The sequence below is a fragment of the Clarias gariepinus genome, chromosome 20 (assembly GCF_024256425.1).
Source record: "Clarias gariepinus isolate MV-2021 ecotype Netherlands chromosome 20, CGAR_prim_01v2, whole genome shotgun sequence".
NCBI classification, from domain to species: domain Eukaryota; kingdom Metazoa; phylum Chordata; class Actinopteri; order Siluriformes; family Clariidae; genus Clarias; species Clarias gariepinus.
In genome coordinates this window covers 27890185-27906277 of record NC_071119.1, presented here as the reverse complement: position 1 = coordinate 27906277, position 16093 = coordinate 27890185, and the positions used below count along the sequence as shown (strand labels likewise).

Genomic DNA, 16093 nt, shown 5'->3' with positions numbered 1-16093 from the left:
AAAAACTCGACTCCGGTGGGACTCGAACCCACAACCTTTGAATCACTTCTCCAGTGTTTGACTAGAAGTCCAATGCGCTATCCATTGCGCCACGGAGCCACCTGTTGAGCTTCTGAGGAATTGCGATTATAAACTTTGCTCAGTGACGAACGCTGTCTGTATGATGAGTAGTGAGCGCCCTCTGGCGGAACACTTGGTATCTCTGTAGCGTCATGCACCATGGAATTGGTATGATTTTGATAAATAAATAAAATTTTACAAAGACAAATATAAACATAAATACACATAAACTTATACACATATTATATACAATATTATACAACCGAACGCGGCTTAATAATCGCCTTTATATTTATGATAATTAATTATCTTTAATTTTCAAGACGTGGTATAAAAAGCTAAATATATTTCTGTCTCCGCGTGTAAAAACATTAAATTAATCGTTTAAGGTAATATAAATCAATTATTTCAATTTATCGAATTTCTTCGTCGTTCTTATGTTTTTATGGAATTTTCATACCTATAGAGAAACTGAAGCCCGGATAGCTCAGTCGGTAGAGCATCAGACTTTTAATCTGAGGGTCCAGGGTTCAAGTCCCTGTTCGGGCGCTCGTTTTTCTCACCTCCTCTAACACTGTCTACTGAAAACCATATTATTGACCTCAATGTAAAACAACGTTACACTCATTTTTTTATGGAGGTCCGGTAAATAAAATGTCTTCGAGCCGAGGTCCGAGTTTCATGTTTGTGTTAGGATTCATCCAAATCACTCTATACACACTACTCACAATAAGTTAGGGATATTGTTATCTACATGAGTGTTTGTACTATTTGCTTTGAATTTGAATAAAATAAGTAAAAGTTCCTTTTGATATTACTAATAATGTATAAGAAGAAACATCATTTTCATTAGATTAATATTTATTACCCCAAACACTTAGACAATAACAGGGATAGCCCCTGTATGTAAACATAAATTCTTTCATAAAAGAAGAAGGCAAAACAATTAAATATCCTTTTCTGTAAATTGTATATATGATTAACATTCAGTTTTATTAGGGTTACCACATGTCATAGTTGCCAAATGTTTAATACTTGTTTAAAATATAATAATTTCTACATGTGTTATTAAGAAAAGTGAATAATGTATAGTGAAAAGTAAAACAAATTAATGAATGTGGTAACAAGTAATTGCAATTTCAATTAAAAGTGTTTCAGCTGAATAATTCAAGTCAGTCGTATTATTTAACAGCCACAAGCCAAGTTTTGGATATAACCACACCATTACATTATCAAGTTATGCTTGTATGCATGTTTGCAATTGAGATTTTTTTTTAAACTATGAAACACATTAGCATTCACCTCACTATAATTTAATGATAATCATAAGCAAAAAGTGTAAAACAAAGGATTCAAATTTATAAAATTTTCACCCAGAGTGGGATTAAAACCCTAATTAACAAAATAATGGCTGTCACTGAGTGTCAGCTATACACGACTGGCCCCCGCGGGGTAAGGTTCTGTACAGACATCCTAAGGTGACATCAGTTTTATGTCAATATCATGAGTGTCTGTGGGTGCGATTTGTGCTGCAACTAATTTAGTCTTCACTGCACACTTTTGTCTAGATGCTTGATAGGGAGATTCAAAGTCCCGTGTCCATGCTCCTGCCAAAGAGAGGTAAGGGCATTCACTTCACTCTGGAGTCCACACCCATTCACGTGAGTTTACACTCAAAAAGTAAATGTCGAAGGAATTACTTTTAAAATAATTAAAAGAATATACTGTATATTAGAAGGACATTGATGTGATTTGCTCCTTTTTGTCAGCTGGCTTCAGAGGATTTACATCATTTTTTTTTTTTTGGTTTTTGGTCAGACTGATAATTTCTGAAAAAAACTTGTCTTTTTATTTAGAGTATCTGACTTTTGTCTATTCTATGACAAAGTTTTGTTTAGACTCTTTTATTATCCCTTTAACGCAGATGATTTCTATTTAATAAACTTCATATTAATACATGCAAAATTACATATTCATAAATGAAAATGTGCAGTCTCAAACCATGCTTTAAAAACTTCAAACAAGAATACAAACAATACATTACTACATATTTTAACTCTTTGTTGTAAATCTGAAATAAGATTAAAAAAGTGGATGAATAATAATAAAAAATGTTTATTTGAAGCTTGAACTTATTTGAACTCATTGTGAACAATACCCAATGTGATCTCGGTGTCTGAACACCCCTTTGCTTTATTTACTTTTACATTCAGTCATTTGGCAGACTCTGTTATGCAGAGTGAAAATGTACACCGTCTTACACTGGATTACTAGGCTACTAACTATAACTTCCTGTATATGAATAGTGTTATGTATACAGAAGATAAACTTGGACATAATAGTGTATGAGACCACTAACCGCCCCACCCCCCAAAAAAAAAAGATTTTTTTTTTCATTGACAAGCTGAATATAGACAAAAGCTAAAGAATAAAATACATCATACAATTATAAGCTAATATTAAAAAAAATATATTTATCAAAAAAGCTTTTGGGAAAGAAGCCATTTAACAAAGTGGCTGAAAAGACTCTGGTTTTACTATCACTATCCTCTGGAAACTTGTGTAGTATATACTGTAGTATACAAATATGCTCACAACGTTGCCAAGTTGACTACATAAACGCATGCTTTAACAGCATATCTACAACAGTTAGTTTCAACTAAGTAATCTGGTTATTCATAACAGCACTGGTCCACTGAACTCTATGCATCACTCCACTAGTTCTAGCAAATACTAATCACTTTTACTCTCTGGCGCAGCATGGGTAAAAGTAAGTTGGTACGGACAGCGGTATTGCTGCCTGCATTAACCAACATTTAAAACTCAGTCACTCATTCTCTATACTGCTTATCCTTTTTGCAGGAGGCACTAGGCAGCGCACACACTGGATGGGGTGGCAATCTATCACAGGGCACACAATCACACACACACTATGGGGAAATGCCAATTAGCCTACTCTGCATGTCTTTGGACTGTGGGAGGAAACTTCTAAGGTGGGAAATCCAATAGACCCTCAGTGCTAACCTGTACGCCACCATGCTGCCTGGAAGCTAAGGATGATGTACACACACACACACACACACACACACACACACACACACACACACACACACACAGCGCCTGCACGCATAACCGGAAACACTTATCTGTCCGGACCTATTTTTACTATTTTTGAAGGTAAAGTGCAGGTTAATTTGTTTTTTTCTTACTTTATATTTTGGATTAATTATTTTTATGTATTTATTCTTTTGGGCTGTGGAACAAATAATTTGAGTTTCCATTATTTCTTGCAGCTTACGAGTGTTTTGAATTACGAGCTCCTTCCGGAACGAAATGCTCGTAAGCCAAGGTTCCATTGTATATAACCTTGTTTGACTGTGCCATTATTTATTTCACAAAAATGAAACCAAAAAGGACATCAAAATGGAACAAGGTATAAAACCATTTCCAACCAACTTGGAGTTTAATAGTAAGAAAGATTAAGGACAGGTGGAAAGCTTTTCAAGCAATCTTCTCAAGAGCCACAAGCACATTTACCCCAAGGGCAGAAAAACTGAATGTGAACAAAACACAAGGCTTCTGAAACAATGTGCTGTAAACAAATGAGACATTAGAGTCTCTTAATTGCCAGCGCTATGTTCGGCAAACAGAATTCCAGCAGAACAAACAGAATTCCAGCAGAAACACCTCCTACAGCGGAGGGGTGATGGTTTGGGCTTTTTTTTTGCAGCCAAAGGGCCTGGGCTCCTTGCAGTCATCAAGTCGACCATGAACTCCACTGTATACCAGAATATTCTAAAGGAAAACTTGAGACCATCTGTCTGACAGCTACATCAGAAAAAAAAAGGAATCAAGGTTTTGGAACGGCTAAGTCAATGTCCAGACTTCAACCCTTTATGCCCTAAGAGCATAAGTGAATTCCCAAAAACCTAAATGAAGAAAAGTTGTGAAGACGAATGGGCCAAAATTCCTCCACAATCATATGTAGGCCTGATAAAGTCATACAGAGAACAAATAAGTTATTGCTGCTAAATATGGGTCTACGAGCTATTGAACCAGTGTAGAACTTAGTATTGCCCAAATATTTTTCCTTTTTAGCTTAATTTTTGTTAAATAAATAATGGCACAGTGAAAAAAGTTACATGTTTTTTGTCTAAGGTTATATTTATATTAATATAAGGTTATTATATTATTATGAGGTTATATTATTTACCTAATAGTAGAAATCATTTAAATTTAATGCAAAACATTGGAGCAGTTAATTCAATGAAGACCAGATTATGTGTAATCAGATACTTAAGAATGGGTTAAATCTCTCCTGCAATATAATGAGAGCAAAAATCAAGAGCACCCCTCCTGCCAGACCCAGCCAGAAGAGTATTCCTGATGTTTCGTCCTCAGGAATAGGGCGTGTCTTGAGTGGCTGATATACGCGCTCCCACTGGGTGAGGATGGCCTGACGAGCCCCGGCCCACTGACCCGGCCCACACAGCCGAAACTGATACGGGGTGCAGGGACCGAACAGAACCCTCCCACCCAAACTGGGATCAGTCAGGAACAGCCACAAGAGGTTGGGACGCACACCGATTTCCCGCGCGATAGAATCCATGTATGGGATAAAGTCTACCTCGAGGGGAGCGTTTCTTGGGGAAAAGCATCTGTAAAGGATTAATAAAAAGCATTAAAGAAAGAAATACTGTTAGAACTGCAAATATCTGAAGAAAAATGTTATCTAAAAATTAAATGAAAATTAAAACCTTTAAACTAAATTACCTTTTCATATTTGCCTTCTGGTCTTTCTCATAGATCTTCTGCCTTATTGGTACAGGAGGAAGTTGGTTTAAACCTAGAGGAAAAGAAGGAACATCACCAAGGAACAATACCAACATTACCAACATTAACATACTGTATTAGTCATATTATTTTAGTAATATATTAGACTGACTTTTTTCTTTCTAGACTAGTCTTGTTTCTAACAAAAAGCAGAGCACCTGTACGTAACCACTGCCTCACTATGTTTATAGTTAAATATGCTAATAACAAAGATAAAGTCAACTTTATGTAGCATCAACATTCGATTAAGTTGATTTCATGATAATCTTGTGTTTCTGTACAATCTCTCCTTGCTCTGTAATACCTGCAAAGACTCGAGTGGCCCATCGTGCCTGCATCTCCATCATAGGCATAATAGCTCCAGAGCCACTGATTAGCCCTATGATGGCCAGTGTGGGGCGCTCTAGGAACAAAGGGAAGACTTTCTTGTAGAGACTCATTTCTCCCACATGATCCATCTCCTTTGCAGAGATTAAGAATGAGAAGCTTGGCTTGTATCCTGTACAGAAGATAACTGCATCGATCCCATCTTCGACAGCGCCATTATCAAATACCACGGTTGAGCCTTGGAACTCTCTCACGTTTGGTTTCACCTGCACTGCCCCGTGAAAGATACGTGCTGGTAGTTCATCATTAACCATCGGTCGCTGTTTGAGTATTCTGTAAGAACAATAGTTGAAAAAAGATGTCATTTAGGAAATGCTTTACACAAACTTTCTAACACAGATATCAGTGAAAAAACAGTGTGCTGCATCATCATTAAATTATAACTACACTTAAAACTTTATGGGCTACATTGTTTTTTTAATACACTTTATTGTATACCGATGTCGTTTCTGGGATGTAGCACATATCCATAAGAATAAAGCCATTCTTAAACACTTGTGTCTGTTGAGATGTGAATTGTGAGATGTGAGTATGTGAGTAGTGTTGTGTTGTTTCACCTGTAACTGGGCTTCAGTCCATAGAGCTTGTGGTCATATTTCTCATTGTAGACTCTCTCCACTGCCCAGTTGAGCAGTGCATGGGGAAATACTTGCATCAGTATGCTGACCAAACGGTTATTTGTGCTCATATCAAAAGGCATGCCACTGGTAGCCAAGCGGCTCACAACCCATGCTCCATCACGCATGCTCAGAAACGTCTTTCAAGTAAAAATATATAAGAAACAATAATGTTTAATTGGATATGATGTGGGTACATAATAAGGCACAACAAAGATAGTAACTAGCACACTTCTGATGTGAACAGATAAGATATTGCCATCAAGGCAACATGCGTAACACGCTGGTTTACTAAGTGACTGTCGGTAACAGGACTAATCTGTCAAGGCAATCTTTTTCTACTGCTCTTTCCATTTCCTTTTTTCTTTATCATCAAATCTTGTGCCATGTAAGTGCTGTAACCATCATTTCTTTGATAATAACTATAGTTGGTTTATACCTGACTGAACAGTATTCATTGTCCTCCACAATGATGAGCACTGGGCACCCAATGCACAGGCACCCTTTTGTGATTTGTCCCTCCTAGGAGGAACTAACAGTTCTATAGTGCTGTATCTTTACTGACCAGGGATACAGCATAAGCCTTTCAATTTCAAAGATGCTCCAACCTAGTCATCTGGCTTAATAAGCTGGCACTCACCAGAGTTGTTCGGGACTTGACACCTTCTTCTGTAAGGGACTTAATGCTTTGTCTCGCTGGTATGGTCCACACATTTTGGACAAGCTTAAAAAGCAGGCAATCTGTAGTGTCCGTAACCATGCCAAATTTATGTTGCAATATCTTAATTTTTTTTGCATTAAAGATTGATACAGTTTTTCATGTTTATGTGTTTTAAATGTAAAATCTGAATTTCAATTAAGATAATATTTAAATTGAAAAAGTTATGGAGACTACATAACAGAGTATGAAATTAGTAAAAGGTCATGTATTTAGCTAATGTGTTCCTATTTATCTGATAGAAATATAAACATGTAAGAATATTTACAAAAAACAAAGCATAGATTGAAAGATAAGAAGCATTATGAAAAATGTTGTTATATGATCCAATCTAAAAATTCACTTTTTTATAGTCTAATTTTATGTTAATTACTAAAACAGGTTTTTAAGCATTTCTACATTTTGGTTTAGCTTGGGGAAGGTATTTATTTATTTATTTATTTATTTATGGTCTCACTATCTGGTATTACACCAATGAGATGGGTTCCTTTTCGAGTCTGGTTCCTCTGAAAGACCTTTTCCTCATCTTATCCCAGGGAGTTTTCCCTTCCCACCTATGCCTCCAGCTTGCTCATTAAGGATTAAATTTTAAAAATAATAAAATCCAGAATCCAGAATACTTATTCCTGCAAGGCTGCTTTGCCACAATGTCAATTCTTTAAAATGCTACATAAATGAAACTGAATGAAACCAATTCACTGATTGTGCTTACTTTTTCTGCAACTCTGCTGATCTCCACAGCAATGTCTCCAGCGGAGTTGCCACTGCCAATAACCACGACTCTCTTCCCATGGAATGAATGTGGATCCTTATATTCCCAACTGTGAAAGCACTTACCTGGAAATGTGTCTATTCCTAAAAAGGAGAAAAGAAAAAGGTTCAAATAAGACTGATTTTTGACACCTATGTGCTTTGCAGTTAAATCACTTGGTACAACACATAACGTACGGGATATCATGCCCTCCTGTGTCCTGGCTGAAGACTTGGCTCTATTCATGCCGTAACAAAGTAGAAGCCTTTATTGTCACAACATTGACAACAGCATCAGTTGGTGAGTTGTCTACCCTAGCTTCTGCTTAGCTGTACTAATAGTGTTAACCACAATGATTATGAAGAAGAAGTCTGCCACTCCTTCCAGTCCTCAGAAATGCTGCCTCTTTTTGCATGAGAAAACCAAGCACGAAGTGTGTCCCATCTGCCTGGGAATCCTCCACATTATCAGATTTTCCTGAAGTTTGCATGCCGGCCTGTTAAGTGCTCCAATCTAATAGCTAAGGGTCTTCCTCAGAATGTGGTCAAGATACAATGTGCTCGGGCCTCGTCCACTAGAGGTTTAGAGGTGAGCAGTGTTGGGGGACGTTACTTTTTAACATAACTAATTACATTAAAAAATTACTGTTATTAAAAAGTAATCAGTTACATTACAGCGTTACCTTCTGATAAAACCAATTAGTGAGAGTCCTTTTTATTGCAGAAAATTTAAACTGTTCAAACAGTGGTTTTCTTATTGGTGTTATGACCTTTTACTAGGGGTGTAATGGGGATAACATAATAAGGCCTCTCCCCACCTCCCCACTCCCAAGTTAAGGCACCAGGTTTAACAAAGTAAATGTAGCCTTGATTTATACTCAGAGTTGAGCAATGCCCAAAAGAACAAACAAAAATACTCTACCGCCCTAGGCTTGCCTAGTCACAAATCAAACACAAAATACAGGAGGAAAATACAGACTTAACATAAAAGGGCTTCTCACTCCTACAGAGGCTACAAAGTGCTCAATATATACAGTGATTATTTTTACTACTAGTTTAACAACACAACTAAAATTTCAAAATTGCTACCAATTATGGTCACAGATCAGCGCATTTTAGCATCACGTCTCATAATTCACACAAACGGTTTGGTTGGGAGTGGCAGGGCAGGGAGAGAGGGACCGCTGTCATCGGTGGGTCTTTAACATGGGATCCCAGCTTGTCCAATCAGATTGCTTCAATCTATTCGAATAAGCGAGTCACAGGAGATCTCCTATAACTCCACCCACACACTCTCACACAACACACACTCCAAACACACAACAAATCCAGAGAAGGAAAGAAAACAATTAAATATGCAACACATTTATACATGACTCTTGGTCATCACACTGGATTGTGGAGGTTCTTAGCAGCAGGGGTGTCAAATTACCAAAGGGCGTCAAGGCTCACTCAACTGGGGCTATGGGAACATTATGGCCTTGTGCAATGGGATGTTGGCTTTAGAGAATACTATTGTCCAGTTTGATATAACAGCCCCTATCTATGGCTAATCCTGTCCTTTCTGTGGGGTCCATGATACAATAGAGGAGCTATCAGAGTTCTTGTTCCTAAATTTGATGACTGCTTGCCGGGGTGTGAATATATATCCCATACAATATGTGTAGTACTGAATGATTTGACTGAAAGGCAACTAATAGTTATGATCATGACCATTCTTTTTCTAAGGGAGAGGTACAACACCTTGCTGCCCCGCCTCACATACTGCACATACGTACTTCACCTTTATGGCATGAATGAAGGTGTCTTTAGCCAGAACACAAGAGGGCCACCCCCCCCCACCCCATATATTATGTGATATATCTCGTTCCTCTCCTTTAGAGGTTATAATCATAACCATTCGTTATGAGAAGTGGTACTGCTGAATACCAGGAAATGCTGAGCGGGGTGTAAAAGGGTGTGTGCAGCTCCCTGAACACACCAGCACCCCATCAAACACATGTGTTTCTTTGTGTCCATCTCTCTTCTCAGTCAGCACCTCCCACTGACCAGAGTCATGCCTTTGTCTCACACTAACCACTGATGTCTAAAAGATGCAAACATTAGTTTCTGAATATGCGTATTAACATATAAGTACAAAAAATAAACAAAGGAGTAAAAAAATCATAACCTGGAAGTTAATGTACTTGAGCAGATCAAAGTGCTCAGCATATAGCCGTACATAGTTTAGCATCATGGAGTGGTCAAAGTAGTTCGGGTAATGTCCTGGCATTGGGAAATCACTAAAGCACGTCATCTCTTTTGAAGAATTGATGGCCAGTGAGCGGTACAAGCTGGAACGTTCAGGCTCTGGTGTCTCCTGCACATATTAAAACATAATAAAACACATTAACACTAATAGAGAACTGACAATCTCACCTCACAGTTTTTTATTAGTTGTTTATTATCAAGCAAAACAATTCTGTGCTGGGGGCAAAAGCTTCTGAGCTTCTTTTTACTTTTGAAAAGAATCGCGATAGAGCAGTGTCTCTGTTAGAGTGTGTGTGTGTTTGAAGGCAAGAGAAGGAGGGGTGTGTGTGAAGGCGAGTGGAGAAGGTGTGTGTGTGAAGGCGAAAGGAGGAGGGGTAACACAGAGAGAGTGAGAAAATGGAGAGAGAGAAAATTCATCTTTAACCTCTCTAATGAGACTTTCTTTTGCTTTACAACGCGCGCACACACATGTGTTATAATGAACAGTACATGCGCGCTGTACACACACACAACGAGCACATGTACAAACAAAAATAAAAGAGGCTTTACACGCACTCACGTGGTCACAGTGTTATCCTAAACAGTACACATGCACACGGATGTTTATTATACGGATGATGCACACTAAGATCGAGCAGGGGAGACGATTACCCACAATTCCGCAGCGCAAGAGAGAGAAAAACCATTGGCTCAGTTGTGATCACGTGACACCCGATGTCAAAACATGATACTCGGTACTCGTAAACCAAGACTTGCTCGTTTTCCAAATCAAAATTTGTTAAAAATCTTTGCTCGTCTTGAGAAACACTTGCAAACCACATTACTAGCAATCTGAGGTTCCACTGTATTGCATTTGTGAACTGTGTGAGATTTATGTGTGGATTACTAAATACATTTTTGAATTGCATTACATTTATTTGTGATCTGGTTCCCTATATACAGAGTCAGTATTGCGATATACTGTATACACAACAACATCACCCACATGTACTGTTAAAAAACTGTTCCCTCTTGGATGTGCAACATACGATGGGTTCACAGTTGTTTAAACCATTTCATTATCAGCAAAGAAAAAGCTTAGCACCCTATATGACTGTGCATCTCCATCCATGTTTTGTCATTTGGATGAAATTGCACATCAGCTCTAGCTCTCCATTTCAGTGACAGTGATTATTTAGGAAAATTCCAAATCTTGATAACAGTGGGAAGATAGTATGTAATGTTTACCTTCTCTACTGTGATAAATTCATACATACATACATACATGTACTCAAGTATTAATTTTTTTTTCTGTAGTTGCCTATCCTGTGATAAAATGCTTCATAAAACAAATATAATTTCAAATTTATTTAAAAATTTGTGTTTTCTGGCTTTCTGGTTTTATCCTCTTTTATGGTAATGCTTATTATGTAGCATTGTTTGATCATTTAATCTAATTCACTATGTTAATACATTACGAAACAAAGAGCCAAACAAAATATAATTTCTTCAGCAAAACAAATCTCACCTTAAACATCCAGAGACCTCCAATGTCATCGCTGCTCTCAAAACATACCGGATCCAGACCCTCATCCAAGCAGCACTTTATGCTGGTCAGTCCTGCGCTTCCTCCTCCAATCACAGCAATACGTCGAGCCATACTGTGGATCTGAAAATCAGAGATATTAATAATAAAGTACACACAACTATTTAATTCATTTGTGTAACATATGTCAAGGTGTGCGCCTGTGATGGGCATGGGCCTCAATCTGGTGTCACTCCTTGCTTACTCCGTAGGCTTGATAGGTAGGTAGCCTCCCCTTCTGCAGCTGCGTGAAAGGTTGTTATGTGCTAAAATGCCCCCTGCCCCCTAGATAATCTCTATCAAATATTATATTACAACATAAACTCATAGGTTTATGATTTACAAATGACAAATTACACCAAAAGAATTTAATTATAGAAAAGGAACATAAAAATATTACAGTCTTTCCAGAAGGGCTGTCAATACCTAGGTCCAAAAAAAGTTTTTTTTAATTAGATTTTGTAGCCTGCATATTTACGTTGAGGTGGCTTTTTTTTATAGCGTAGGAGTCAAAGTCTCATGTCGAAATAATGGGAAGCAGACCAGGATCTCTTTCTCCACTGACAAGGCTCGCAACTCATGAAAAACAAGCTGTCCTTCATGATAGAATTTGATTAGTGGGGATCTTTTATTTCCCAGGTCCTGTTCTGTACCGGCTTTTATTATTTCATGCAGATTTTAAGGAAATAAAATAGAATAATTCAATAGACGACCAATATAATAATCTATGCTCGACTGAAGAGAAAAAAAATTCCATTAGGTAGCTCTCACACACATGCTGAACCTAACATGTGACTGCCTTATGGTCAGTGAATAAGAAATTGAAACTGAGCATTTTTAAATAAACACAAACATTAGTCACTTTGTATCTGGCAGGCCGAACAAGGCTACTAATAAGGCAGGCATTTCTTTATAATTATCAAAATTTCTGTATTTTTAAGAGTCTATTCCTCTTATCATCCAGAGTGTGCAGCCATGTTGCATAGTCGGTCACTGTCAGCCTGTATACATGAAGCGGGAAAGTAAACCTGGGCTGCCAGAGCTGGGAACCACTCATGATCTTGAGATGGTGCCTTATTAGCCTGACGAATATTTACATTCGTATTGCCGAAGCTTAGAAATAAGGCACAAGAAAACAACAGGAGTAGCAGGTTAAAAAAAAACGCTCTTTATTTTTCTTTTCATTATTGTTTTTGTGAAAGTTATTGAAGGCTTTTTACCATCTGCAGAATAAGGCTTGAGCTTTTTGAGTGCTTCTGCAATAGGGGGATTAGTGAGGATCCATTAACAATATTTAGCTGTTGCCTTTGCAGATAACATTACATGCTGTATTGTTCTTAACCAGCAAAAAAGATTCTTAGTGTTAAAACTTTTGGCACACGTTTCTCCACGCGGTTTTGCTTTAGGCTGCCATTCCGCTGATGTTTCGGTAACCCTTTGGTATTGATTTTATTGGAAAAGCAAAAAGCAAAGGTAATGATGATAATAATAATAATAATAATAATAATAATAATAACCACAGCATTACTACTACTAGTACCATTACTACTTTCTTTCGGATGCTCCAGTCAAGGGGATGCCACAGCGGATCTGCACACAACTTGGCATAGGCTCTATGCCAGTTGCCCTTCGTGACACAACCCTCCCATATTCCCGAGCTTGTCAAAGGCACTGCATGCAGTGTTTGGGTAATGAAACAAATCATTGTAATGTACACATCTTGCTATATTCATTTTTATTTATCAATCCATATATAAACGTTGTGAAAATTAAGCCATTTTTAAAAAATTAAGGGGAAAAGCTTGTGGTGGAAATTTAAATTTCATTCTTTAGTACTGCATGAGTCAGGCTAAAACCCTGTCAGGTCAAAGTAAATGTAAAAAAATGTCGTGGGCTACTTCAGCACCACCAAATAATAAAAATAATGAAAAAATGCTAATTTCCTCACAATCACTTGCTCACCTCGGGTAAAATATTTAAAAACCTTAGAACTTACTACTCTTAAGGTATAAGTACACTTATTATCTTCTATTACAGTATGTTGTTAATTTACTAAATCAAATATGTACAGGTCTTATGCATATCTGTGCAAGTGGATATGAGCTATGCAGCTAAGTTCCATGGGCGCTGTGAAGGCCCTGTTCCACCCCTGGGCCCAGCCATGCCCATCCTGGTACACTTCGAAGTGTGGTACACTTCATGGTCACTAGTTAAATCACTCTATCACTTTTTATTATATTTATATATTACTATTTATTCTAACTTAATTCCACACAAAAATGACATAAATATATACCTACATGTACAGCTGCTCTTATTGTTCTATATTTCTTCATATATTCTTTATATATTTTCTATATTGTGTATTTTTGTTGTACAGTTATTTTATTTTAACTGTAATTTTATTTTATTTTTCATAAAAATTAGAATTTGGATCATCATAAGTGAAATCAGGCTTTATCCAGTGCTATGTACATTAGCAACACAGTAGATAAGTAGATGAACAAACAAAAATGTTATACTAGGCTGTTGTATTACATACATAATATGATACTCATGAAGGAAAAAATGGATGCATACCTTTATCTGTTGCCCGTTTGTTTGTTTTTTCACTTTCTTTTCTAATCTGGACAACTAATGCATTTATGTTTTGGTATTTATTTTATACGACGAGTGAAGACTAAACCATTTCATTTGGAGGGGGAGGTACAGACTGATTAAATAATATTCTTTCACACAAAGTCAAAATAATTCAGTACAATGTGTAATTACAGTATCATAAATGAAATGTGTTTAATTCTGTAGCATATCGTATTTTTATTGATTTTACTCATTGCATTGCTGTACAATAGGTTTGTTTTCAACTTATATCCCCCCCCTCCCCCCCCCCACAAGCCCCGCACAGTTGCCCATCTCGTACTTACATGGGTTATGTAAGGATAAGAGTTGGCTAGTAGTGAAGGACACACACACACACTTTACACTCCTGCCATATCTGGAAAAAGGTACCGAAGCATTCGGACACACACATCCAGACTGTGCAACAGTTTTTTTCCCACAAGCCATCCGTCTCCTCAACGAAAAGGGACTGGACTGATAAACACACACACACACACACACACACAGACACACTAACACAAACATTATCACACAGCTTAACTCAACTACCTCAAAATATTGGGACTGGACTGACTAATCAACACAAGTGCAGACACACTGACCTACACCACCAAATTATCGTACACACCAACCTGTAAATGCTTCACTGTTTATCTTTTGCACAATGATCATTACTGGACTAATTTTTGCACTAATTCCTCAATTCTTGCTGCTGTTTTAAGGAATGTTTATGTTTACCCACTACCTCAACACAATATTTTATGTTCTGTTATGTCGTGGTTGCGCACTGTCACTTTGTTGTTGCTCTTGTTTGCACATTTGCACGTGCACTTTATGTTGTTATACTTAGCTAGTTAGTTTTTGTTAATTTATGTTGTAAGTTTATGTTGCATGTAGCACCTTGGTCCTGGAGGAACGTTGTTTCGTTTCACTGTGTACTAACTGTATATGGTTGTAATGACAATAAAGCCTACTTGAACTTGAACTTGAACTTGAAGGGAAGTTTGAATCATTTTAGTGACTCGGTTTTTTGAATCTCGTTCATTAAAATAAATGAATCTATTTTTGAGCCATTTAGTTCATTTTATTCTTTTGATCAGAAATAAAAATACAATGTTACATTTTACAGACCCCTAACACGTCTACATACACAAATTTTGGCTATAGTTCCATTAATGAAAAGATTACAATGCAGCTAAGGACATTTTATGATGAACAGAATGAGCAGCTCATCTCTCATATCTTCTAGGACTCATTGAGAAGAACTTTAAGACTCATTGAGAAGAACCGTTCAGTTCTGTTACCTGTGTACTGCACTTTATAGCGTCTATGGGAGTCATGTGACAAAAGAACAAACAATTCATATCTACTCATTTCTGTTTCCTGTATATAACCTAAATAATGCATGTGTGCCCAATAGAACATAATCAGATCACTCTCTGAGACTACTCGTTCTTCTGAGTCACGTTTAATCCTCTCCATTGCAACACTATTCAAGATATTAAAAAAAAATCCTTTACAGCTATTTCTTTAAATTATTCTGACTGTTTTTAAACCAATTCAGAAGAAATTAAGGGACAAAAGTACTACTGCCAGTTGGAGGTGATACGGTTGAGCCTCACAGTTGTCACATCCATGTGCTTTCTTCTCTTAACATAAGTCTGAGGTTTGATGCACATCACTCAATGTACATATAAGTAATTAGCCTTTCCCTGTTTCCATTTATTTGCCATAAATTTAAGGGCTTCTCATGGGTAAACCATTTAATATATCAAAAATGCCTTCACAATTTTAGATCCTCAATGTCTTGAGATCATATTGGCCTTGTTTTACTGTATGGCGATTGTATAAATTGCCTAGGGGGAGTATATCATATTCCATTAAGTGCATTTTTCAAACAACCCAAAATACTGTAACTGACTTCCTATGGAGCAGATGCCATGACATGGGTCATGAAAGTCGTTCAGCTCAATGAACTAAACTAAATATGTACAGGTCTTATGCATATCTGTGCAAGTGGATATGAGCTATGCAGCTAAGTTCCAGGGGCGCTGTGAAGGCCCTGTGCCACCCCTGGGCCCAGCCATGCCCATCGTGGTACACTTCATGGTCATTAGTTAAATCACTCTATCACAAGCCACTTTAAATAAATCACCTTTAAGCATATTTGCACTGCACAAGACACCAAGACATTTTAAATATGTGGATTGCACAACCATGGACATTACCATTTTTTTATTACTATTTATTCTAACTCCATTCCACACAAAAATGACATAAATATATACCTACATT

At 37.2% G+C, this 16093-nt stretch overlaps 1 protein-coding gene and 2 non-coding genes across 3 annotated transcripts; 1 reads left to right on the top strand and 2 right to left on the bottom strand.

Moving 5' to 3' along the window:
* Positions 1-7: 7 nt before the first annotated feature.
* Positions 8-99, bottom strand: trnar-ucu (transfer RNA arginine (anticodon UCU)). The gene is given in 2 exon segments: positions 8-43; positions 63-99. It is a non-coding gene; the product is annotated as a tRNA-Arg (tRNA).
* Positions 100-536: 437 nt separating this feature from the next.
* Positions 537-609, top strand: trnak-uuu (transfer RNA lysine (anticodon UUU)). The gene has a single exon. It is a non-coding gene; the product is annotated as a tRNA-Lys (tRNA).
* Positions 610-2255: 1646 nt separating this feature from the next.
* Positions 2256-13837, bottom strand: LOC128508597 (flavin-containing monooxygenase 5-like). Its single transcript, XM_053479989.1, has 9 exons — positions 13760-13837; positions 11123-11263; positions 9536-9724; positions 9295-9451; positions 7328-7470; positions 5838-6037; positions 5198-5553; positions 4834-4906; positions 2256-4718 (listed from the first exon to the last, which is right to left on the bottom strand). The coding sequence occupies exons 2-9, from the start codon at positions 11252-11254 to the stop codon at positions 4349-4351; spliced, it is 1620 nt and encodes a 539-aa protein (XP_053335964.1). The 5' UTR covers positions 11255-11263; positions 13760-13837; the 3' UTR covers positions 2256-4348.
* Between the last annotated feature and the right edge of the window lie 2256 nt (positions 13838-16093).